We start from the raw sequence: 27812 nt of genomic DNA, 5'->3' as shown, positions 1-27812 counted from the left end.
ATTTTCCATCTTCTCCACGGTTTAGCTTCTCTTCTGCCCATTGTGCTCGAGCACAGATGTACGGCACTTTGGTAGAGAGAAATTGGCCCTCTGCCAGCCTGAGGCTCAACAGGAGTCGCACATTGCACGTACCCTATGGTGGTCAATCCAGAGAGTCCCATCTTTCTGCAATCAATAACACCTTTTAATAAAACAAAAAAAGGTATGCATCTTGTAATCGAAGCAAACTCGAAACTTGCGGAAAAGGCAACATTGATTCTCATGTGTATTCTCGTAAAGAACAATAAGATAATGTACAGATATATTATCATCCAAATAATTTCATATCGTACAGGAGAGAGGCTGCACTTTTGACTGCAAAAACTTGTCTACAATCCCATTCTTTTGGGTCTCAGATAAGTAGAAGAACCCTGCCGCAAGCCTGGCATTACGACTTGCTGCTGTCGCCTTGCCCTTTTCTCCTTCTCTCTCTCCTTGTTTGTCCTGTCTATTTCGGCTTGCTCCTTCCTCAGATTTTCCATCTCCTCCTCCATGGCTGTCTTCTCTTCCTTCTGCTTCTTTTTGTGCTCGAGCATGGATGTATCTGACTCCTTAACAGAGAAAAACATCGGCCCCAACTCTGCCAACCACTGAGGCTCAACTGCGGTCACACATTGCATGTACTCTTTAGTTGTCAGTATAAGTTCATGATAAACCACATAATCCGGAGTATATCCAAGCCATATAGTGCACTGCTGGGATGCAGATGGCAGGGCATTCCATTCCGGCAATTGACATACTCACCAACACCCTTTAGCCTAGCAGCATTGTGGAAATATGCAGAACAGATTGCCTGCCTCACCACATCCCAGTCCATCCCGCATGAAGTCACAGGAATTTTCAAGGACTTGAGTATATCTAGTAGCTGGGACCGAACTTCCCTGGCCTTCCGAAGCCCCTTCACATGCAAGAAGTGATCATTGCACCAGTCCCCACGATATTGGTTTGATTTCCACTGCTGGTAAACGTTTAAAAGAGTCAAGTGGTCGGATTCTGGGACAAAGAACTTCTCCCTTGCTGCATCGCTCTCTTCTGCTCGGTCCTTGGGTCGAAAGAAAACCGATGGTACCGAGAGCATAGATACGATTGTCAACACTTCGTTTATACATCCAAGCTGCTCTCCCATCAACAACATTTTGGCAAGAGGCGGATCTAGAGGGAATTCGACCATTTTCCAGCCTATGGCTGTGAGACTACCCACATTATTCAAGGCACCCAACACCCAGAGCTGATACATGGAATTAAGAATGTTCTCTTGCGGAGGAGGGTCCATAAAGTCGAAATCCAAGAGGTTTTCAATTTTTAAGGACTTGAGCAACAAAACCACATTCCCCAGATTAGTTCTCTGGATCTCAGGCACAGGGTTGGGTAGCATCTCATTCTGGTATGCTGTATCTGTGTACAACCGATAGCATGTCCCAGGGCCAGTCCTGCCTGCTCGTCCAGCCCGCTGGTCAGCAGCTGCTCGGCTGACTGGAAACACTTGGAGAGCATCCATACCCATCCTAGGATTGTAGACCTTCATCTTACCATATCCCGTGTCTATGACATAGAAGATACCGTCCACTGTAAGTGATGTCTCAGCAATGTTGGTTGCAACGATGCATTTGCGAGCCCCATCCTCTGCTTTCTGAAAAATCTTTGCTTGCAGGTCAGCTGGCAGCTGAGAGTAGATCGGCAGTATCAGAAGCTTGGGGACCGCCCTGCTTGTGGATGCAGTGAGCTGTTCCATACGTTCGGCAAGGGCATAGCAGGTTGCTTCAATCTCATCCTGTCCTGTCATGAAAATGAGGATGTCACCAGGAGCACTAGTGATGTGGATAGTCATCGCCTGCTTCACTGCAGCTTCTACATAGTCTTCACAGGGTGTTTTGCTATACAAGATGTTCACAGGAAATGTCCTCCCAGGAATATGGAAAATTGGTACACTGCAACAAGAACAGTTAAGACATGGGGATGATGTGCTACCAAGGAGCTGAAAGTCACAAAAAAAAAAAAAAAAAAAAAAAAAAAAAGAAGAAGGAAAGAAGAGGAAGAAGAAGAAGAAGAAAAGAAAAATCTGCACAATCATCTCACCTTCCAAAGAAATTGGAGAACTTTTGAGCATTTAATGTTGCAGATGTCACAATGAGCTTGAAGTCACGTCTCCGAGCAACCACCTTTTTGAGTATGCCAAACAAAACATCAGTACTTAGTGATCTCTCATGTGCTTCATCCATGATGATAACTCTGCAACAGAAAGTATGCTTGTCAGGAAAGCCCAACCTCAGAACCATAATCTTAAAATTTTGCTAATCAAATCTTTGAAGTCCAAAGTGGCTTCTATTTTGTAGTGGTGGGAACACATAGAACAAATCCTCAAGTACAATCAAGCAAATATCATATAGTAAATTATTTTTTCAATCCAATCTATAATAACCAGAAGGTCCGAAATACAATAGAATTGGTCCAATTCAGTTCCATTGTTAACATGGTCAATAGCTTAGAGATTCCAGTTGCATCAGCTGCAAATGCTTCTTGGGTCCAAACCTTCTGCATTGATGCTTTTGCATGTCCTGGTTTTCCTTTTTGTGGCTGTATCCCTATCTTTATGCTTCATTATCTCAACGAACTGGATGAGTTTGCCCTTGTTTTTACCCAGACACACCATTTTTCAGGTTTCTGAAAGTGTTTGACACACTAGAACAGTTGAACAAGACAAAACACAGCAAAAGACATTGGCAAAAAGTGCTCATACTCCATGCTTTTTTTGGGGGGAACCATCATGTAGGAGACTCTTAATTCAAGCTTGGAAGCATGGAAACTTCAAAAACATGCCATGTGCATATTGCATATGTATAGGATATCGAGACTCAGATACTTCTTGGATATATGTCCAATACTTGTGCAAATGTTTTTAAAAATTTAAAGAACAATATAGAAACCTCTCGGATAGTCCAAGGTATTCCACAATGCCTCCAAAAATGAGGGAGAAAGTGTCATCTTTCCAATTTTTTATGTTATTTTTTTAATGATAAAAGGTCAACATTGTAGTCTGTGATTTTAACATTAAAAAATGAAGTATGAATTGCGGTCTATAGATTTGAATGATGACTAGATGATAAGCTTGCAAAAGTTGAAACTGTCGTATAAAGTATGGACAACATTATTTCAATAGCCTATTATGCTTTATGGGTACTTTTTTAGATACAAACATACTTATATGCATGTGTATATATATTTATACATAAAAGTATGTATGTACAGAAAATGCATACACATTAGCATATCCTAGCCATACCATATCTTATATTTTCAAGGTTTGTCATATCAGCATGTCCTTATCTTGTCATATATGTAACCATATCCATGTCCATGCCTCACAGGCTTGAAGCGATGGGCACTAAAAACAACTATAACTATGTCTGGCAACTGTTCAACATAAGTAACCTTGACTGCACCCAAGGATTCACTAAGCAATTTATGCATCAATATGGTTGAAATACACCAAGGTATATGCAATCCATATTACATGTTTATATACACCTAGTATGCATGGGTTGCGTGCACGTGTATACCTATTATAAAGTAAAACTAGAAATTTTTTTGAGAGGATTCAGCCCCAAATGCTTCATAATAAAAACCAACAATTGCTCTCTCAATCTGAAAATTGACACCATTGATCATCCCTGGAGGAAGGTCTTGACTTTCATTTTTCCTATTCGCTTGAAGGTAAGTCGACTATTTGCCTTCAATTAAAGTCCCCCCTTGACATTTCATCAATGAATTAGGCATGATCTACAATGTCTAAAATGCTTAAAAACAAAAAATAATTTGATTTGGACGTCTTTTAACTGTGAATGTGATGGGCAATGGTAATCATATGGTTGAAATACAATTTGAAAATTCATACTGATCCTGTTTTTGTTGGTGAATAAACCATTAAAATTGATCTACACATACAAACAAATCCAATTATTTTAGACGCTTCTAAACTATAAAGAAATCAAAGCATGGTACTGTACCAACAAAATTGCACATTTGTGTGCATCTGACGTACAAGTACCCAAAACTACATGATTTCTTGTTTCTAGCCAATTTAAATATTCCAGATAATCATCATGTTGTTGATTTTCATGTTAAGAATTAATAATTTTCACCATGAAGCATCTGGGGCCAATATTCCCCAAAGCACTCTAAGCTTACTTTTGTATAGGTGTGTCTATTTATACACACACATATAGGTCTAGGTTACAATGAATGTTAAATCTTTTATTAAAAAATTAACAATTTAGAACCAATTCCATTCCCCTCAAATTGGAGATCCATACTGTCATCATGCACTATAACATAAAAATGCCTAGATACCAAGAAATCATTTATTTATTTGATCGTTTCTAACCTATGCATCAAGTGGGTGTAAATAAAATGCCATGATAACCTCTGTTGCTATCATCTAAGTCATGAAATTTATTGATTTACGATCTAATGTGTTAACATGTGTATATCATGAGAAATAAAGTTGATTGCCAATTTAAATGAACTGTCATTTATGTTAGCATACTAACACGACAATGAGCACCATCCATTTTTGCACCTTGATGCCTAGGTTTAGATCTCCAGAAATATTGTTTATTTTAACACCTACGCATTTTTTTAATCAGTCATCGATTGTGGAAGCCACCGTATGCCAAATTTGTAAGTTCAAATATTGTTTAAAGATTTCTAAGATTTTCTTTATTTGGGGGATTTCCAAATGAGATTGAGAGATCTACCAGGAATGGTAAATCTAACTGGAGAACTGGAACATCTTTATTGCTCAACATTTCATCATAAGATATCACTAAATGGAGACTTTCAAATTAATGTTTCACTCGTATCTTTAAACTAAAAGAAATGATAATTAATTCTAAGAACTCCAATAAATAGGGAATTTGAAGACAAAAACTTCTGCTGGTTTACACTACTTAGCATTCATCTATGAAGTCCAGAACTGAGTTTAGGGCAAATACTTGCATGCAATATAAAGAATAAATCAAGCTGTTTTATGTTTCGGATAAACAAAACCAAAGAAACATAAAAAAAAATCTGATGCCAAGAGTCAGAAGCATGAAATGCTCAGGTTTTAGTTTCTAGGCTAGACCATAACCTCGTTCCAGCCCCAAATGGGTAATGTAGAGAAAAGCACCAATAGCAAATCAACTGGATAAGCATATGAGATATACTTGTGTAAGTCATGATTATCTAGAAAGAACATTGCAGTGAATCAATTCCCTCAGAATTGCAGAGGGGGAAAAAGAAAAAAGAGTACAAAACATACCGATATTTGTCCAGGTCCGAGTCCTTCAATGTTTCACGCAGAAGCACTCCATCTGTCATATACTGCAAAATTTGTCGCAAGGATCCTTCTCAGAATACATAAGAAATATCAACAGATATTAACATAAACTAATGATACTCATCATCTAATTAAGAAGTTTGCAATATGTCCAGCTAACCAATTAAAGAATCAGTTGCAAGAAAACATCATGAGAAGAGACAGCATCCATGATCAAAATAAACTGATCAATCAATTTCTTCAAAAAATCATGAGATGAACTAAGAAGAATTGAGCATTTTGTAGCCCTATCTTCAAAAACGATATGGTTAAGTGAGGGAAAAAAAAACATATCTGAATATTCACCTGCTCAAATCTGTTAATTGCGCATAGTAATATTGCCTCCCTATGTATGCATTAAGCAAGATGATGTTCAACCAACAAATATGCTGAAACTTACTAGCATATATGAGATTAACAAAAAAAAAAGAAAGACCATTAGCCAGTTATGATCCCGGCAACCTGGGATATTGGGAGGGGCAGATTGGGTACCCTAACCTTTGGCATTTTTTTTGCACAGAAAAGCTGCCCCCAGACCTGAATTTGTGCCATTGCGCTTCTCAGTCCCAGCCTTCTACCTTAAACAAGATGATGTTCAACCAGCAAATATGCTGAATCTTACAAGCACATATGAGATTGAAAAAAGAAAAGCCACAGGATCCTAAAGCAAGGTTCTCAGTTCCGGTATCGGTGGTCGTTCCGATCGGCCGGTGGCATGATCTGGTACGGTTCTGTACCAGATCGGACTAGGGTGAACCGACAAACGAAGGAAAGGACGTTCTAAGGAAGAGAAAAAAAGAGAAAAAGAGATGAAGAGAAAGAGAAAGCAAGAGAGAGAGGGAGATCCGCCGGAGAGGCCATCGTGGCCGTCGGACGGCGTAAACGCCGTCTGCGGCTCTGCGGTGTGAAACAGGGGTGATTCACAGGCTTTTTTAAAAAAAAATTCTGATAACAGTGAAGCCGGCAATGGATTTGCCGGCTTCACTATTCCCTTTGCCGGCTTTACTATTTCTGATCTTTTTTAAAAAAAATTGAAATAGTGAAGCGGGCAAATCGATTCCGACTTCACTATTTTTTAATTTTTTAAAGAAAAATCCTAAAAAATGAAGTCGACAAATGAAGTGCCGACTTCACTGTTCTTCTTCTCCTTTAAAAAAGGGCCAATGCCCCCCGCTTCCGCGACTCCGCCCACGTGCTTCTGCCGCCTGATGGCCATGGCGGCCACTCAGAGACCTTCGACAACCTCTCCACCATCCTGTCCTCCCATCTCCGGTGGTCTCCCCCCTTCTCTCTCTTTCTCGCTCGTTGCGGCAGTCCCATCCGGTGAACCGAGCCGTGGCGGCTTTCGCCACCCTCTGACGGCCGCAGAGGGCCACCGCTGGCTTCCGACGGCCTCTCCCTTTCCTCCTCTCTCTACCTATGTTTCCTTCTCCTTCTTCTTCGGCACCGGCGTGTGCCGTTTTCTCCATCGGAACCATCCCAGTTCCCCGTTGATCCAGTTTGGCACGCCCCGAACCGTCCAATTCGGGACGGTTCTGAAACCATGATCCTAGGAGTGGTGGATTAGGTAGACCAAACTATTGGCATTTTTTGGCACAAAATAGCTGCCCCCGCAGACTTGAACCTGCCATTGCGCTTGTCAGCCCAAGCATTCTACCATGGCACCAAGAAATGGCCCCTTGAGTGGTACTAGAACCAAATAAGATAAGACTATATAATATACCAATTAAGAAGTTTGTTACTAAAAACAATGATATAGTTATTCATTGACTAGACAATTAAATACAAACATGAGATCAGCCAAAAAAACAAAAAGTAACAAGCTTTCACCTTTATTATAGTATTTGGACCAGTAACATCCTCAAAGCGAATAGCATAGCCAACTTTATCACCTAACTCTGTTTCCATCTCCTCGCTAACTCGTTTTGCAACACTCATGGCTGCTACACGTCTAGGTTGTGTACAACCGACAATGCCAGTCACAGCATATCCATCTTCATTAAGATACTGAAAGGTAATTTGGAGATCAGATGAAGGTTCATTTTATTGCACAGTAGACTCACAATTTAAAGAAAGGGCACTGAATTAACCTGTGTTAGTTGTGTTGTCTTTCCAGAACCAGTTTCTCCAACTACAATAATCACCTGATTTTCACGGACTACCTATGTATTGGTAAGATATAGTTCACGACTTAGCACACAAAAAAATGCAATCAAGAATTTATATTAGGTAGTTATGTAAAACATGATAAGCAAATTAATACTCAATATTAAATTCTGGTCATCCAGATATAAGCAATTTTGACCACGGGACAAAATAAAAATGTAATTAAGCACTTAATAGTCAAGTATTTTTATGAACCATGATAAGAAAATCAACACAGTATCAATTCTGGTCAACCATATAAAAGCAACTTTGACAATGGCACAACATCTTTATATAAATTCAGAACTGGGGAGAATTTTAATTTACTAAAAATGTGAGAAAAAAGAAGGAAATAAAAAAAAAGAAGAATAAATAAACCAAAAAAATTAGTAAAGAAGAGGCGTCAAGCTAAGCTGTCAACTCATTCCCAGAAAAGTTGCCCCAAATTATGTTCCACAAGCAAGACAGAAAAGAGTGGCTGGGACCGAACAGATAACATGCATTACAAAAAGTTTCACGATAGGTTCAATCCTACTGGATCCGCAAACAAAAAAGTGGTAAATGGTCTATCTACATGCAGAATAGATAAAAGAGGCATCAAGCTAAGCTGTCAACTCATTCCCAGAAAAGTTACTGCAAATTATGTTCCACAAGCAAGACAGAAAAGAGTGGCTGGGATTGAACAGATAACATGCATTACAAAAAGTTTCATGATAGGTTCAATCCTACTGGATGCACAAACGAAAAAGTGGTAAATGGTCTATCTACATGCAAAATAGAAACAATACAACCCATGATTCAAAGATTTCCACAGGACAGTATTGGAGCAGTTTGTAACTTGTTAAATCCTTCTACAAGATACATGTTATAGAGAAATAGAACCTAAAAGATGCTTGCATACTACATTGGAACTTTAAATAAACTTGCCCATTATATGGTACATGCAAAAGAGCAAAGTGAAGGCAATACTCCTCACAGAGTAGAATTGCATATTTAATGTTTTTATGCTGTGAGAAATTTCCTACCTGGAGTTTTTCTTTTTCTAATCTTTATTTTAAAATCGCTCAAGGACAACATGTATGATTTAGTACATTTCCTCGACCAAACATGGCTGCGCATGACTGGGAATAATCGGCAGGATTAAGCTACCTAAGCAGATAAAAATCCTCCTCTACTTTACCATGCTCCCACATCATGAAGTTGCTTGATGGGCTTATAGATTACATGTTATCCTTACAATAATAACATTCATGTCACTTTCTCCAGTATTACTTAATGGAGATACACTATTACCAGAAAAAGGAAAAGAAGAATAAAAGAATCAAAGACAAACATTCTCATGAAAGTAGAAAACTCTTAAGCACTTGGTGGGTGAAAATGAAAGAACTTGGGCAACAAATATAGACCTGCAACAATTCCTCACGGACAGAATATATAGGGAGATACTGTCTTTGCTGTGAAATGGATTTTGACTTGGCAAAATCACTGACTGCTTCACCCTTACTTTTCATGTGCTGTGCAAACTTTGCATCCTCCTTAAAATCAACTTCTCCCTCATCTCCTACAACTGCAGTATCTGCATCAATCTGAAATTAGAAGCATTTATTAGACATGTAAAATAAGCTAGTGAACAATGGTAGATCAGTAAAAGCATCAGCTGTTATTCAGTATATGGACCTGCTCAGCTGTCTTCTGAACCCCTAATATGTCACCAAGTTTTGATCCTGCTAGCTCCCAAAATCGTTGGCGTGACTTGTTCATACTCTGTTTTTCATGAATCTCTCTAACTAAAGCAGAGCCTTTGCGGGCAATTATAGCCATGTCTGATGTGGGATCTTTTAATGGCATGACAGGTTCAGCCTGCTTTGTAAATACCACCCTCCCGTCCAAGAAAGGAGGCTTTGTATCTGTAACAGAAAAGTACCGGCAGTGAAGTACAGAGGTTTGACAGCAGCTATAACTCCAATGGTGCATAATCATAATAAACCAAGAATAATGCATTCAGTTGGCAATGAATTAAAAGCAGATAAATAAACAGTAGATAAAATCTCAGTATCCTAAAAACATGGACGCATATCTTGAAACCATGTTGCAAATGGAACTAGAGCACTGAGAATTCTGATCAGTTCAAAATGGATTCTGCAGCCAATAATCTGTCTTGTTTAAGAAACAGATGCAAAACAATTTTGATACTTATTAAAAACTTTCAGCCGAAATAACTAATCACACTACTTCACGTTGCTAAATCTGACAGCTTTGCTACTTGCACACAGGATTTATTAAAGTTGAAACTTTCAATAAAACTCAATTAGACACTTTTCCAGGCAGACTTAAAGAAAGTAGCAATTTGTTTGGACATTCAGTAATTCAGTTTGCAAATCTTCAAAAGCCTTACCCTATTGACGAAAGTCATCTTTTTTTTTTTTTTGTTTTTGGAGGGGAGGAGAGGGGTGGAAGAGATGTCATAACGCAAATGCTAAGAAAATATGAACAGGTGAGGAGAAACACTTGGATCTTCAATCACTAGTAATTCTTTGCTAGCTTGCAAGAGGCCCTGCACTTGGCAGGCTTGAAATTTACATTGTGCTCACCAGGAAGAAAATATGCTAAGAAAGTCTTTTCTTTTATTATTTCTTAGAATTATTCTATGACTACTAAGAGATATACGTTGTGTCAATGCAAATAACAATGAAAGTTCCACACCAAAAGATCATAGAAATATGCTAATAAATAATAAAGAACTACATAAAACCTTGGACATACCATGAACCAGAAGAATAACTTTGCGCTCATCCTCATCCTCAAACTCTGTCTGCACCTCTGTTCCTCTAACAGCTCCAGATCTCAAAAGCTGTCTGTCTTCCCACTGAGCATTATCAGCAGTTAACTGCGACAACTTTTTGCTCTGGGCGAGTGTCATCAAAGTTCCATCCTTGCGAGTCTACAATCGACGGAGTAAAGATAACACATATTTAAGTTATTAAGCAGCAAGAAGTTATGGATGCTTAACAAGATGTTGAGGATAAACTCAATGCCAACAGCAGCCTCCTAAAAATGAACAATTAAGCATATCCTTGAAAAGCTATGTCCTTAACGCATGAAACATACATCTCTCTTAAGTCAAAGCTAATATGCTACCATTTACAAGAGGAAAGGCCTTGCAGCCTGACCAAGAAATCAAGATTAACAACAGCCACAGATAACAGCATACAAGCAGATCACAATCACAAGGCATATATTTCACATCCCTTCAACAAGCAACAACTTAAGCTTAAATCCACTAACTATGGTTCTCATCAGTTAAGTACAAAATGATAAACTAAAAACAATCAGGTTTTCATAATATTCAATGGTCTGCTAGTAAATAATGCAAAGCAAAGATATTCTACCGCACAATATTTTGCAGAAATGCTTTTCAAATTGATCTGGATAGTTTTTGCAAAGTCCATTTAGACAATCTGATTTCCTATGTACTCAAAAAAAGTAATCAAGCATTTAATGTTCCTTACAGTCTTCCTAAAAAATCTCATTCACTGGATGTGGATTTCATACTAAACTTTTTTGCCTTCAAGGTTCATCCATGAGGCATGCTTCATGTGCCATGGAATGGAATCCGATTGCCACACAATTATAATGCATTAACATCACAAGTGGTATGAGGCATAGCAATTCACGAGGGCTATTGGCAGTGGTGGAGCCATGCTTTTCAATGAGGGCTGAATAATGTGAACTAAATTGCCCACTTAAACCAACAATTTGAATTACCTTTTTTCTGAGAAAATAATTTGAATTACTTGAAATCTGATATCAAACACATTGTTGTGGTCTCTAGTTTCTAATAGTAGAGAGAAACCATATGCCAAATAAATGCTGCGCATGATGACCTCTGATTTGCTAGAAAGCAAATGGTTTTTATGTTATATCTCTTCTAATTAATAGTTCATATATAGATTACGTGAAGTTTGTGGAAGTTTAGGAGACTATTATAGTCATTGAGTCCTTATTCTAATACATTTGTAAAGAAAAAAGTAGCACTACATCAGAAAATAATATATTGACTTACCGAGCTCCAAACAGAGAGATTGAAGAGGGGAGAAATTATACTGGAATGTCATACCATATGCAGCTGCTGTTCCAATTAACCCTCTCAGTAATTGGAGCATCCAACATAGAAAATTTAGAGAAGTAATGGTTTATTTGCCACCAAAGCCATCTCCCCAAATTCATCTTTCCTCTTCAGAAATTTGGGTTTTCTTTTTTTTTTTTCCTTTATTGAAAGGACTCTTGCACAAGATTTTCAAATAAGGTTTAAGAAATTAACATGACAAGTTCTTGCCCAGAAGGAAGAAAGCCATGCTACAAAAAAGAGTCATGCGTAGCTGGGACAATGGAGTTTAAATTGGTTTTATTTATGTTCTCCCATTCCAAGACTTACCATAGACTCCCCCCTCCCAAACACATTGTAATTGACAGCAATTTTGAAAGGGGTTGTGTTCTTGCTCTCATGGAAAGCCCCACCCAAGAAATGCCGAATCTTTTTAGGGGAGGAAGAATTCATAACTATGCAATGCAACAACTATGTATTTGATAAATCCCAAAACTTCAGGAGCGGCAGCTGGCACGTCTCACGCTTCCTTCACACTGCCAGTGGCTATTGGGTCCTCTTCCAGGGCCAACAGAGCACGAATCATGGTCACCAAGTTCACAGGCAACAGTCAGCTAAACTACACTTCTCCAGAACAAACAAAATGTGTAAATGATCTAGTCCAACACAAATAGTAAACATCTCACAAAAAGCATAACCTGATCTAAGCCATGCACACTTCAATAGTAGGGAACCAGCCATGGTTGTTTGCTCTTCATCAAAAACATCATAGTGTCACAAGCAGGCATTAGTTCAAGAATTCATACCCTTCATATAATGCCAACTTTGAAACCTGCACTCACTTCAGAGGTCAAGGAAAGGTGAACATCTCTCTCAACATCAGCCTACCAGACTTGCATGAAGGAAAAAATACAAATATTCAGCCATTTTGGCAGCTTCTACAATCTGAGTCCCCTCAAATTAGTTTTCCTTCCAAATCAAGGTTTATAATTTCAGAGAAATCCAATCAGTTTTGCCAAAATGGATACATTTCAAGGTCGAATAATATTTGTAATCAATTTCATACTCCTGTGTACTTGTCTTGCAGCCGAGGCTTGACTGAGTGATAGTTGATATTTTAATCAGTGGATTAGCACATTCATGTGATATGTTTAGCCTAACCTTCGACATAGTTTGATTTCTATTTTAGATTTTCTGACTTTTTGATCCAAAACTGCGAAACTCGAAGTAAAACTATCAAAGCCCAGCATGACCAGGACCTTTTCCAAAGTGTTAATATCATACAACTTCCCCATCCCAAATTCACTTAACATGTATGTCATCCCAAATCTAAGCTCATTAATGAGCATCAGATCAACAAATTTCATTCCAAGTTCCAACCACAAGCTTAGGATGTTAATTAGAACACCCCCCCCCCAACCCACACACCCAAAACAAAAACACAGTTATGCATATAGCTGCTGCAAATAATATCCTCTAATTCTAGAAGCTTACTTTAAGAGGAACCTTACTAGAATTTGTTTCAATTTGTTTTCCGGTTCTGGGCATGCCTACAAGAAAAATGAAATACCACTTCCTCTGTGCATCAAGTCTAAACTCTTTGCAACTAAAAGGTAATCTTGGATGGTTGTTGCTTGGCAGCATAAGTTTATATCCTTATAGGGCTGTATCCCCTAGCTCACTAATTGGTCATTTAGAATAATACATGGCAAAAGCCCCACTTTAGGCTCACTACCTTTGGCTAGAAACAGAACACCGAAATATGCAAGATCAAAAAAGTTGACAGCAAATACCTAACCAACCCTAAGGAGTCTAGTTTCATGATAATAGATATGACTCCAGGTTGTGAATGCAGCATTCATAAGTGAATGCAGTGTCTTATTTCACAACAATAGATATGACTCCAGGTTGTGGCCGGTTATTTAAGATTTACCCTAGAGGCAAGTGCTTGCTTAAAGGCTGCATGCACTTGCATGCCTTATTTAATGTTATAAAGTTTAAGGTTAACTTTATTCTTTACAAGTGAATTTTATGTCCAGAAAAATATAAGGGAATCATCTACATATCTAAATAATGGTAAATAGCAAGGTAACTATTAAACTACAGTCTGTCTTAGCAAGTTATCAAAACCGAATGAGTTGTCCAAGGGGACTAAAACACATCAAGAATTCAGGATGAGTAATTGTGGGAAGAAGACTTTCATGCGGCCATGTAGGTCCATTACTCAACCAGAGGGTTCCTGCTACAGAGGTCTAGGTTCAAGGTTAAGGCACAAAAGGACAAACAGGTTGAATATGATGTGAATAAAGGCTGCTGCTATCACTGTGACAAATTAAATTGGTTGAATCATTTGCATTGAACTATTCAACATTGTGCTTACCATTCCCACAACACCCACTTGGATTTAGCAAAATGCAGTTATCTGCATGTATATCAATTCATGGATTAATGATCCTTGGTGCAATAAATAAAATGAAAGTGGTCCTAGATATATGTATATAATACACACACACACACACACACAACTGGTATAATTGTAATACATTATCTTTATCCAGCAATTTTAAGTGTGAAATGATCATAGCATGTCGGCTCCAAAACATCAGTTAGTTTTCTCCAGGCAATTTAATTAGAGCTATTAAAAAATCATGAAAGCATGCTACAATGAACAAAGGCAACCATTACCAGTTTCTTTGCCAACTCTGCCTCTTTCTTCTGGAAAGAAGTGTCATCCCCAAGAAAGAATGATGAGCCATCAGTATCAAACATTGTATTATGCTCCTCTCTGTCATACCTGAAGAATTGCCAACATTAAAACAACAAGAGAAAAAAAAAAAAAAAGACTGTTAAAGAAGGAAGTCAAATCTTACAAATTGATTCATAATATATCAGAGCGATAGGGGACATTTTTGCAACTTCTATAAGCAAGACTACATAATTCCATGTTGCCAACCAAAACCTCCCTAAAAGCCATAGGAAATGGAAGGCCTTTGTAGTTGGTTCAGATAATCAGACAATGTGATGAAGGGCTTAATTTAGATTTCAAACTGTCCAAATAGATATAGGAACTGAATTTTCTTCACTCCAAATTAACCACTTCTAAGGAGTATTCACTATCAGGTTTTAAGATCAATAATGATGCCTCAAGTGTTGTGCATTAAGACATGTAAATGGAATATGATGCAAATGGGTTGTTCGAAAAGCCTATAACAAAGTTGTCATCGGTGGAAATAACAGTTTGTTTCAAGCATTTCAGTCTACTGGAAAATATATAAAAGTTTATTTTTATTCTAAAGATGAAAAGTTTGCCAAGTACCATGCACGATCAGCATTATAATCCATTTCTTGACGCATCTCCTCACTGATCTCATAATCTCTGTAAGAATCTTGATCAGCACCATGGTCCTGATAAGGCAGACAGAGAAAGCATCAAAATGAAAAATTAGTGCACGCAATGATCATGTAAATGAATGAGTAAATAAATAAACCATATATAACAGTATTAGGATGTAAAGTCATATTTAATAGAAATTTGAACATAAAATTACACGATGACATGAAAAAAGGAATATCAACATTATAATCATGATGCAATAAGGGCCATGTAATTGATCTTTTATTAACTTGCTGACATTTTGGACTCTGTCCACTGGTACATGTAAAGTATTATTCTAAATATTACAGCATATAAAGAACACAAAAATTATTCTAGGAATGTAAATACATACCAGAGATTGAGATATTAATAATATACAGAGCATGTAAAGTGCACATTTTTGACTGGGATATGATAAGTCATCTAGAACAAGATATATTAACAGCTTACCTATGTGAACATCGAGATCATAAATTCCATGCCAAAACTATGTAAATGTGATCATGCACAATAGCCCATATACATGAGAAAAATAATGTGATCTTGCCCTTCCACACCAAGCAGACTTTTCTCCCCAGTCATAATCAGTTGACCAGCCCAGTTGTTGTAAGGAAGATAAGGGATGCCTGATTTCAAATGCCAGTCTAGAAATAGGCTATTGATTTTACTTCATGGGAACTTATACTTCTCATGTTTCCTGATCTCACATGTTGTGGCATGCATACTGGCACATCAGGGCATGCCCATTAGCAGAGAAACTTGAAAACCTTATTTGAGTGACGCCACCATTCATCCATGCCCCACTGGCCACAAACAAGGTTCCAGGTATAGTGCAATAGGCATACTGGTCACTCACCAGACCAATGCTTGAAAGCCATGCTAGAAAATGCGCCTACCATGCAAGAGGGGAACTTTTTTGTTTAAGGATAATACAAAACAAGAGTTAAAAATTTGTTACATTAACCTGTTCTAAGGGCTGATATCAGCCCAGCACTGACCAGCGTGACTGGAACTTGAAGCCATGTCCATGAAACAAGTTAATTTCTCACTCTTGAATCAGCATCTGCCTCCTAACATTTCAAATCTCCTGAATCAAGCATCTTATAATGCTAAGATATTCCATCATGATCAACCCTAGTTCAATTTAAGTTACATTGTTTGTATGCCCACTTTTGTTAAGCCACCATGCATCATGTGCTTTCCAAAACTTAACCAAATGCAAATTGTTGTTTTCTAGCACAACGATATCAAGCCTCGAAGCTACTGCTAAACTCTGAATCTTTAGTTGTCCTTTTCTTTTTAAGTCAGAGCAAAGTTTCTTTTCATTCGCTCACAACTAAGAAAAATCTAAAAAGAATGCTCTACCTGCTTCCATTGGGACTTCATTCCACAACCGGGGGGAAGTGGACTGCCATTATGCTTTATCACGGAAGGCTGAAGATTTTTGGTAACCTATTAGGATGGGATGGGAAACATCTGCCCTGCACCCACCCCCTGGTAGATGATTCAACAAGAATAACATCTGGCTAAATACCAACTATGTACCCATAACACAGCAGATAACATACATTCATTTTAGGGATTGGCAACTTATCAATTCAGTGACTTCAGCACTAGAAGTTCCAAAAATGGGTACTATCAGGACAAGTGAATTAGAGAATAGACAGATATCTAGGCATTCAGCAGGGTGGTATGCTCTGCTCTTTCATGACCTCTACTCTAATCAAATAAAGGCTCCCATGGAAGATGAAAAAGGCGAGCACTAAAATGAGAAAAGAGCAAGTGATGCAATCAGTTCACATGTGAAAGTGCTTCGAAAGGTGTTAGCAGGTGCACAGATCCAAAGCCTGGCATGTTTGCCCTCTGGCCCAAGTACTCACCAACTCAAGAGTCTTCACCTAGAGAGAGAAAAAGCGTCCTTCCCTACTTCAAAACTACAAAGCGCATGCCCTCCGTTTGCTGGTCGCCAAGGACAAGAGCTTCGTCTTTGGAAGCACCAGTAGCATAGGGCAACCTAGCCAGCCGAGCCCCTCTAAATTAGCTAGGGCTTCGATTACTCAAGGTGAATATCAAGGAAATGAGAGAGGGGAAGAGGGGGTAGCCCTTAGCCCAATCATCCAATTTGCTCCAACAGACAGGCATGGTTCAGCGGCCAAAGCAACTTCATCACTTTCATGTACCCCGCAGATGGCACTCCAGAAGCTACAATTGGCATCAATTAAAAAGGAAAGTTTTGTTATCATTGAAAAATATGCACTTCGTAGAGATGCATCGATTTCATTTAATGTGGTGATGACACTATCACCACCTTCATCAAGGGATTCGTTTATGTAATCATAAGGTTTGATAAATTGTTGGAATCAAAAAATTTTCAACTAAAGAAATAAGAAGAGCCATCACGGGTTGCAAAGAGTTGAAAGATACAAAATTATTTTCCACTGCAATAGATTCCACATTGTGCTTCTCCTTGAGGTGGATGCTTCTCTTCTTCATCTCTTACTTCTTTGTTTTGTTTTAACTATTTTATTTTTATCATTACTTGTGATTTAAAAATAGTTAAACTAACCCTAGAAAAAACAAAAAACTTCCACAAGCCCTCAATCCCACAAGTATTGTTACACGAAAAGTTAGTTCCCCATGATGCCTTATTCCTTTATCCTCTAGTCTTAATCTTTGTTCCCTTTGATGCAAAAAATACCTAATATGAAAATGCAAGGCTTAAAATAATACCTCAGAACTTGCTGGAAGAGAAAAAGTAAGCAGATGTGACTTTCCACTTTGACGCGAGTCTGAAGATTTCTTTGAACCAGCAGCACGTATCGGGACTGGAGAAGGGGAGATACTGTCCCATGGCGAAGCTGTACACCAAGTTGCCATTAGTTTTATTCTTTGACAATAAAAGAGAAAGGAAAAGTAGAGGATGTTCCCCCAGAATAGGAGGAGAAGAAGGTAAACGTTAAATAGAAACAAATTTATCATCCAACAACTCACTACTACCTGCGGAACGAGGTGTGAAACCACCCAACCATGGAGAAACTAAGCGCGCATCAGGGGATGCCCCTGCCAACATAGGAGATGGTGAAGGACGCAGATCCCTACGAGACATAGAATACCTATCTCGACTATCTCGATGTGGAGTATCTTCCCATTCCCACCTCCCATCGTCCCAATCAGATCTAACTGCAAGTTATAAGCAGAATAATTATGTCACCAAGAAGCACTAACAAAATAAAATAATTAATTACACTGTGTGAAACATAATAAATGATGAGAAGTAAAGAACCAGGTGTTCTTGAAGCACGTTCATGCCGACTCCTTTTCCTTTCACGATCTGTAGCATCCTTCTGCTGATGACTGGATCTCCCATTCTCATCTTTTCTTTTGAAATACCCTCTATCACTATGATATCTACGTTTGTTGTTCTCCTCATCATAATCAGGACTATAGGACCGAATACTCCGCGAACTTCTGGGAGTGGAGACCTTCAGATAAAACAAAAAGGTTACAAGCTGCTCGATCAACTCAAATAAGAATGGTCATCTAGGACCTCTAGAAGACTTAGTTTATTATTGAAACTAAAATAGTGACATGTCACAAATTTTCTTTTGCATTTTACTTTTAATAAATTCTTAAGAACTACATTCCAGCAAACAAGAAATATTTGCTTGATGCCTTTTCTCAAACACGAAAAATCATATATGGACTGCAAATAGTTATACATATATAACTAGCCAAAAGTAAATAATGTTTCCCCTCAAATGTACAGAAGCACTTAACCTTCTTTCCTAATCACTACAGCTCCCAATACTTTGTAAAATGAATAAAATCATAAAATTTTAAGAGGATTAATTAGATTTGAATCATATAAACAATGAATATTGTGATTTGGTAAGATTAAATGATATCATTGCCCAGTCCATAAATTTCTTGAGTACATAAAGCAAATATATCCCGAATCTTAGAGAGTTTTAAATTAATTTGGATCATGTAACGGCATTGGATTTACCCATGCTACAGCTTTTGAGACAAAAAATCATAATAACAGTGAAGATCCTATAGATCTGGAAGGAAACAAGTAACCTGGGGCAAATATGGGAGTAAGTACAATGAAGACAAAGTTTTACATAGCCAATGATGGGAAAAAGAGACAAAAAAAATGAAAGAAAAATGAAGGTGAGAAGAAAAGGGGACAGGGAGAAGGCGCAAAGTTTGTCTTATCAAGCCTCTTGATACTTGTATTTTTAGCTTTACTGAGTTGGATTAAATTAACAAGAAGCACCAGGTGCAAGCAACTCACATGTGACAGAAGAATAGGCCGAACTGGATATGTTGTAGAAAAATAAAAAGTTAAGAATCTAAGAATGAGCTGAACAAAAGGAGTACATAAGGTGCAAAATCCTAATCAAAATGAAAATGAGACAAGGCCTTTTTTCGATTTTAGTAATTAAAAGACAACCATAATATGAATGCTTGACCTATCTTGGATCTCATTTAAAAGAGCATGAAGAGACAAATGATAACATAGACACGGTACAGCCATAGCTGAGTGGATGGAATAGAGAGTTGCAACTAGGATGTTTATGCGATGCATTCAATTCCCAGCAACCCACAAAGTTTTGAGCAACAATGATGTAGCACAAAATATTGTATGTCTCAAAATGCTAGATAATTAAGCAAACAAGATAAGCCCAACACAGTGATAAATAAATAATTCTTCAATCTCAAGGATAACAATAAATATGACTTATTTTATTAATTGGGTAAATTATATTCCTAGTCCCTGAACTAAGTCGGGTTTTTTTAAATGTTCCATGAACTACAAAACCCTAAACTTTAGTCCTTCAACTATCTGAACCAATTTAATGTTGCTCTCAAATGCGATTTCAGCAGTGTTTTCTCACCAAAATCTGATGTGGCAAAATCCGTTGCTATGTGGAGTATCCTTTGCTCACATGGCTCAATAGACACTGACGTGGCTTAAAATATTTTAAGTCACATCATTTTTTTCTTCCTTATTTTAAGCGATGTCATCTGTTTCTTCCCTAAATGCCAAAATCCCTAATGTCTCATTTTCCTAAATCTTCATCTTCTTCCCCAAATTTTCATCTTCTTCTCCAAATCTCTCTTCTTCTCATTCTCAAAATCTCAATGGAAAAATAAGAGAAAGAAGGAAACCCCTTCCCTCCATAGCCGGCCCCATTCTCTTCCTCCCTCACAACTATTTTTTCTTTATTTCTCACTACTCCATCTCACCGAACTCTCCCTACCCACCCCTTTTCAAATCTCTCATCTCCCATCTCTCTTTTTCTCATCCCCAAAACCCCAATGGAAAAGAAAGAAAGAAAAATCCCTTTCCCTCCATAGCCCCCTCCTCCTTTGCTCGCTTCTTCTCCTCCATCCATCTCCCATCACCTCCTCTCAATGCCTCCCGTCGAGCCAGCATTGGTTTCATCCTCCTCCCATTTCAAACCCCCTTCTCTCCATGGCCCCATCCTCCTCAAAGAAGAGAGACCGAAGAAAGAAGAAGAAATGGAAATACCATGGGGAAAGAAGAAATAATGCCACATAAGCCCCACATCAATGGTTTTTTTAAGATTTTAATGCCAAATAAGCGCCAAATAAGGGCCGGATGTTGCCACATTGAATTTTCGGTGAGAGAAAATTGCCAAAATCGCACTTGAGGGCAACATTAAACCAGTTCAAATAGTTGAAGGACTAAAGTTTTAGGATTTTGTAGTTCCGGGACCATTTAAGAAAATCCGACTTAGTTCGGAGACTCGAAACATAATTTACTCTTATTAATTTTATTGACAATAGCACTTCCTAAATTTCCTGAGGAGGTTTCAGCTGTCATCATTTCCAATTGAAAGGAAAAGAAAAAAATTCCCTGGGTCGATGGTAAGGTTTTGGCCAAGACCTACCTGTCTATCATGTTGTTCTTATCATATAGTGTCAATAAATTATGAGAACATCTATGTAGAGATTGAAATCAGAGTTATAAGAATTTGGCAACTGAAACACAGTAACAGTTGAACACTGCAATGCTTTATCTAGTGACAGCTAATTATAGTTAAAGATCACAGTTAAAGACCTGTGTTTACAAAAAGTAAGTAAATAAATAATGTGAGGATCTCTCCGCTATTAAAACATAAAATTGTAGGATTGAAAATATATACAATAGGTTCAAGTTCTCAACAATAAATAAATAAAGTAATTGGGAAGCAGAAGAAAATTATGATCCATCAAGGCAGAGTAAGCTTTCCATTACAAGCACATCCATCAGCTAGGCATTCCTAAGAACAGAAATATGTATGCAGACAGAAGTATACACAGTTATATGCATAGTGAGACATTTCTAATATATACACATGTACATATACAGCTTACATATCTGTGTGTATGTATGTGCACATGCACGTTAGGCAACCGAGGCAACATATGATGCCAATATTCAATGGTTTATGTAGGTTGAAAACTGGAAACAGTTGGTGATTATGACCATCATTATGCAGCTGGAAAATGCATGGTTGATTATTGTCATGTCCATTGGCTTTTGTAATTTATTATATAGACTTTAAGAAATAAAATGAATGTGCAAATGCCAGAAGGTTTCTTTTCTCTTAAGTATATGCCCATGTGGAGATCAATTTAAAAGCTTACGCTGATCAAAAGATGGATGACTATAATCTGTAACTTAACGCTTGGACAATGTCATGAAACTTTAAATATAGCAGAGATCAACATGTAAATTTTACAATCTGCCACTTTTGTCATGGAATAAAAGCATCCAACCACTGTAATTTTGAAATGAAACGACACAGGTAATCTCTATTGGTTAGCATGGATTTCTGAGAAAAATCCACAAGCATGCTGCTTTATATAGGAACAGAACTGCCCAATCGCCGCAATATATTTAAATGCACATTAATTATTCCTTTACACAACATAAATATAGTAATTACATAATATCAATAAATTAATAAAAACATTCAAAATTTTCAAACGTCTATGTCAGTTGACACCTGATAACACAGCTTTTAACTCCCTTCGTATGGGATAGTTGCTATACTGTATATTGGAAGAAGACAAAACCAGACATTAAATAAGACATAAGATTTCTACTTGTGAAGAAAAAAAAACTTAAATAGAAATATTCTATTGATACCTGATGTTCCTCATAAACGGCTATGACATTCATAGTATGCAACAAATAGAAAGAGTTGAAACTGCAACAAGCTAAATAACTAATGGTAACAACTCAACATGATACAACAAAGAATTACCTCGTGGCGTGGAGTTTCATTTTCTCGCCGTCTGCGAGAAGAATATCCGCCTTCACCTTCACGTGTGACAGTGGATTCTGAACAATGTATATTCATCTCAGAACATCATTGCTCATCAAGTATAAATATGGAGTAAGAAACTCCAACATTAAGAGAAATATAGATTTATCAAATCACAAGACTTAGCAATATTTAAAAAATCCTACATGTATATATAAAAATTTTACATACAGAATACCATTAACAACAAGCTACAAGAAATGGAACATTGCAAGAAGATATCGTATCATATACTCTCATTCATCAATCTGAACTTTTGCAGATTGAACTTTTCTACCTTTCTCTATTTGCCAATCTACTTCAAGCACAACCATAACCATACAAATAGCTAAACGCATCTCTCTCCTTAATTTTTATTATCTGATATCAACTGACAATGATCCCTGATAATCAAAATGGTGTGAGAAAGTGCAATGAAAACCAATATACCAAAAAAGTCAAGGAAAACAAGGACCAGTTTGGTTCAAGAATGAAAGGAAAACTCCACAGTTTATTCCTCCAACTTCCATCAAGAGCAGCTAAATTTGCTTACTCCAGCCTATCTTTCCACTAACCCAATCCACTCCTTTCCATGTATAAAATAATGTCTTTTGAGTGCTAACTATCCCAACACATCCTCACCTAGATAGAGAAACTACAGGAATAAACAGAAATAACAATTATGGAGGAAAAATGTTGACTATTTTTTATTGCAGAATTAACTGATTATAAACCAAACTAGGCAATCACCAAGACATGAGAGCAGAGAAAAAATATAAGGTGTTGGGAATTGGGATCCTTGTTCAGCACCATTATAACAGACTTAATGGCTCGTGTTGGTTCAAAGAAATTTTGATGACGGTAGTCAGTTTTTACTCAGTCATTACGCCTTTATTTCAAGTTCTTAGTGTCTTCCTATCGACTACACAGGACCCAACCTATTTACATCCGAAACTAAACTAAATGGAACTCTTAATTGGGTAACTTGGGCCCTGAGCAATGGCTGGTCAAAGGAAATGAATACATTCCTTTCTCATACATTTCACTTCATGGATAACTTACTTGATGGAGATCAACATACTCTTCAACTTTCCCCAAGACTTGTGTATGCATATCTTTTGAATCATTATTTGCTACTTTACAAACTAACCTGAATATATTTTTTTTTAATCTATCTCATCAATTGCATTGTCATGCTTTAAGTAATCCTGCCTACTAAATCTGATCTAGCAGAATACAAAATCATTGCTTACCAGTTCTTATGCTTATTTTTCATTCTTAAACTCAAATTTGAGCACGATCTAGCATTCCTTTAACAAAAAAGAATAATAATAATAATAATCTTTATGAACTGGATTCTCTTGACAGTAAGCAGAAACTTTTGGACCATTTATGAAGATCAATGAAAACCCTAATCTGCAAGTCCTCTACATTAGGTTGGCATCAGGACAAGATAACTAGAAAAGTTTATGCAATACAACTTCACCTATTCAAAAATCAATATATTCAAGAAAAAAAGAAAATCCAAAACTTCCAACAAGCAAGTACAGAAATAATTGAGACACAACTCGCACAAAAAAAAAAAAAAAAAAGAACCCCTACAATCTCCTGAGACTAACAGGACCCTCTTCACCTATCATCTAATGTTCATAACTCAGTTACATGCAGCTCAAGAAGGAATGAGCTGTCACAGATGCTTATATGTATGTATAATGCATTATAGATGTGGTCTTACTGTTATCTGTATTATTTGAAAACCAAATTATATGACATGATTCAGAAAATATGACATCGGTATCAAGATGATTTAGAAAATTTGATACTGGCATTAGTATAATGTGGTAACTAACAGGCAAAACTTAAGTCAATGGAAGGTTAAGCTAGACCACTAACCCGAGCATGATTTCTCTTCAGCACCAGTTCCACGATAGCGACGAGAAGCACGACTGCTGCCACCTTGAGGTGAACCACTTGCAGAATCTTCTATTATAGAAGAACCAGCCTTCTCATCTTCATCTATATCTAAAGAACTAATGGCTGAAATTTGTCGTTCCGCAGGAACTTTAAAACCATCACCTTTTGATCCTCTTTTCGCAGAAGCAAGCACATCCAAGCCTGTTGACATCACAATGTCTGCATTATAGCAGGCTCTAAAGCATAAATAAGAATGCTAGATGAATCACAGCCCACTCTATTTGTGCATTTATTTGTGTCTGTGCATATGCATTTGCATGTATCTGCTATTATACACACATGTAAATATATATGTGTGTGTAAGTAGAATATACTCAGCAGCTACTACTGGAATATGATGCTTCAGAGCATAAGCTAGAGTCAAAAAGCAAAACAAAGTTCAGCTAGAAATACCAAATATTGATGCTGAAAACAATGGTTTATGATATTAGCAACAGTTGATTTACTTCAAATGCTTTGAGTCACTCTTTATCAGCTGAACTCAACAATCAAATTTTGGTCCTTTTGCTTGCTGCTGGTGAGCAACACGACACCTAAAAAGTAACTTGATCTACTGGAGTATGTTTCCTGGATTTGGGGCTTATATTTTAAAGTCAGAAGCAAATAAGTTCCTCATATCTAACAATATCCAATTTTATCTTCATCCAGTCTTTTCAAGCATATGGCAACCTTGGAAGATCACTTCTACGTCTCCACCAACATAACCACCAAGTGGAGTAGACTACAATAAAGTCAGTCTCCTAACGGCCAACATAACTGCAAAGTGGCCTTCTAGTCAAGCCCCTTTCCATCCAAAATAGCCTCACAAAGAAGTTCCATGCCAACTTGGAAGGGTCAACATCAAGTTGAGAGCCTATATCAACGACACTCAACTTGAAAGGACTACACTTTCAATAATTAACCAGAACCGAATTGATGGGATCAGGGCCATGGAACTGCTAATTTAATTTGCAAATTATATAGGAATCCCTAAGTTCAAAACTGGCTTTAACTCCTATCTAGACAATCCAGCTAGCTTTGGATAAAAAAGTCATAGAACCTAAGGATGTGTCAACAATAAATTCACGCAAGTTTGTTGAAGTTCGTAAAGTTCATGTGGTAGAATTTAATCCAGAATTTATTATTGACCCATCATTGAACCTAGGTCGTAGAACCTGAATATACACACACATGCACACGCACACGCACGCACAAGCACACATATATGATATTATAAATTGCGGATGTTTCATGTTGCTTGGTTGCCAAAGGTTACTGTTGGCACATTTCATGCCAAATAGAGATTGATTTCCCGTAGTAAACAGTCAAACAAAGAAAGAAAACAACAGGTTCTACAACCAACATCCAATATTAGTGGAAAAGAATCAGGAATTCAGGATACACTCAAATATGCAAATAACAACAACAACAATAAATATTGACAAGGATCATAAGAGCATACCTAAAGTTGATTTTCTCTCGGGGGCTCTATATAATAACTTCTCCTTATTAGGCACACAGAGCCCTCCCTTGATGCCTGTATCAGGTTCCAAGACATCACTTGTTCTGTTCAAGTCCACAACTTTCCCCTCTCCCTGCATTGAACATCAAACAACATGCAAGAAAACTGAGTTTAAAAGATGGCAGCTATTTGACACCAAAATAACAAAAGAATGAGAACTAAAAAGCAAGACTAACAACAAATTTACAAAGAAGATGAATGAGCTTGTTACTTAAAAAAAAATATATAAGATAGAGAGAGAGAGAAGAAAAGGCCATATCAAGATGAAGAGCTCACCTCCATGATTACCTCCAGTTAAGCACAAACTATCAATAAGCTATATGCGATACAATCTACAAACAGAAAGTGCAATTAGACAGAAAGCTTACAGAGATGAAACGGCACGGGAAAAATCACCACATGCCAATCCTATAACAAACAAAAATCAGATTTCTTCCATCTTTTTTTGTGTCGAAGGAAATCACAGTAGACTCAAGAAAACCAAAGGAAACTAACAGAAAGATTCTAGTTTTAACATGAAAATTTCAATAACTAATCTCCCTGAAATGATTTCTGTCTCAAAATGAGGAAATTATAGAATTTCAAGAAAACCAAAAACAAATCATCAGAAAGATACTAGCTTTAAGATAACGCTATTCATGACTTATAGAACTGAAATAATTGCCAACGTTTATCTCAAACTTAAAAGGTCACCCAAATTTTTAGAAAACCCTAAAGAAATCATCAAAAAGAAAGTAGCTCTAAGACGGGATGATCAATGAGTTGTGATATTTAAGTAATTGCAAATATCAGCATGTCAGTATGAGCCCAACGACCCCCAATTTATTCTAAAATCAAGAAGTCACAAAAAGAGAAAAGAGGAGAAAAGGGCCAGGGGAAGGAAAGCAAAGAAAACCAACTCTAATGGATGGGGATAACGAAGAAGGGAAATGGATAAAGAGCAAGGAACTAGAAGTTCAACTAGATAATTACCGTTATCCTTCTCAAGAATAAATTTAGTCTCGCCTGAATTGTTGGGATTCAAGCGGAGACGAAAATCGCTGAAAGAAGCTCTAGAAATAAAGAAAGAAACATGCTAGAATAAAACCAAAGTACCTGACCAGAAATGATGCCGCGGGATATCCCGAGGAAGAGGGATTAGACAAGTTCCAAGAACGGAGCTCCGACCAAAGCTGCCGGAGAAGAGAGGACGCCGCCTTCGTTCTCCTCTCGAACGTGGCGAAGACCCAGGAAGACGGAATGCCAGAGTCGGTGATCCAGAGACCGATCCCGAACAGAGAGGGAGGGTTATTTATAAGGAGGCAGGCTACGGCGGTGTGGGTGTCAGGCTAACTCGGACGCCGAAGGTTGGACCTGAACCAAGTTCAAATTAGCAGAGGCGGACCGGATTGTAAGTTCTGTGACTCGAGCGGGTCGACTCGGTGGACCCGACTCATCACCCGCCAACAATTTCGGGTCGGATCGGGTCGGGTTCCAACCCGGAATCTATTAAACCCAACTCATCCGCTTTCCGAGCGGTTCCATGCCGAGGACCCGGGACTTCTTACCAATAGAAGAGGTACGTGATCTCCACCGTTCGTTTCAATGATAGACTAGAAATGGATGGTTGGGTGAACGAACGTACCGGTTTAGAAGCTGAGTTTGAAAAAAAAAAAAAAAGATTGCCCTCGATCGTTTGTTGCTGTTCGAATCCCTTGGGGGGCAAAATCCCAGCTGCAGAATCCAAAATCCTTGGGGGCAAAAGATCCTGGCTTGAAAGCACTCCGAATCCCTCCCCCCCCCAAAAAAAAAAAAAAAACGCTCTGAGTGGATGAAGATAAACCCTAATCGGTCAGAGAAGAGATGAAACGAGATGGCAAAGAAGATTAAGTGGGAAGAGCTCACTTTTGGCGGACGCTTTCGACGATTTAGGAGGAGAGCGGTGGTGGTTTTCTACGGAGAAGCGCCACGAAAGGAGATCGACGGCGAGGGATTTGGGAAAGAGAGATAAGGGA

The 27812-nt window shown here is 37.8% G+C and overlaps 1 protein-coding gene across 1 annotated transcript; it reads right to left on the bottom strand.

Moving 5' to 3' along the window:
- Positions 1–235: 235 nt before the first annotated feature.
- On the bottom strand, positions 236–27812 carry LOC105039370 (pre-mRNA-splicing factor ATP-dependent RNA helicase DEAH7). Its single transcript, XM_010915509.4, is given in 20 exon segments — positions 236–718; positions 721–1967; positions 2116–2268; positions 5339–5400; positions 7226–7402; positions 7486–7557; positions 8947–9126; positions 9218–9447; positions 10304–10481; positions 14331–14439; positions 14962–15050; positions 17752–17879; positions 18019–18201; positions 18305–18503; positions 22305–22381; positions 24237–24458; positions 25759–25891; positions 26095–26150; positions 26914–27589; positions 27703–27812. Coding segments are annotated over 18 exon segments (3795 nt in total). The 5' UTR covers positions 26101–26150; positions 26914–27589; positions 27703–27812; the 3' UTR covers positions 236–368.

This window comes from Elaeis guineensis, chromosome 1, assembly GCF_000442705.2.
Source record: "Elaeis guineensis isolate ETL-2024a chromosome 1, EG11, whole genome shotgun sequence".
In the NCBI taxonomy this organism is placed as follows: domain Eukaryota; kingdom Viridiplantae; phylum Streptophyta; class Magnoliopsida; order Arecales; family Arecaceae; genus Elaeis; species Elaeis guineensis.
Note: the sequence above shows the minus strand (reverse complement) of the source record. Positions and strands in the feature narration are given on the sequence as shown.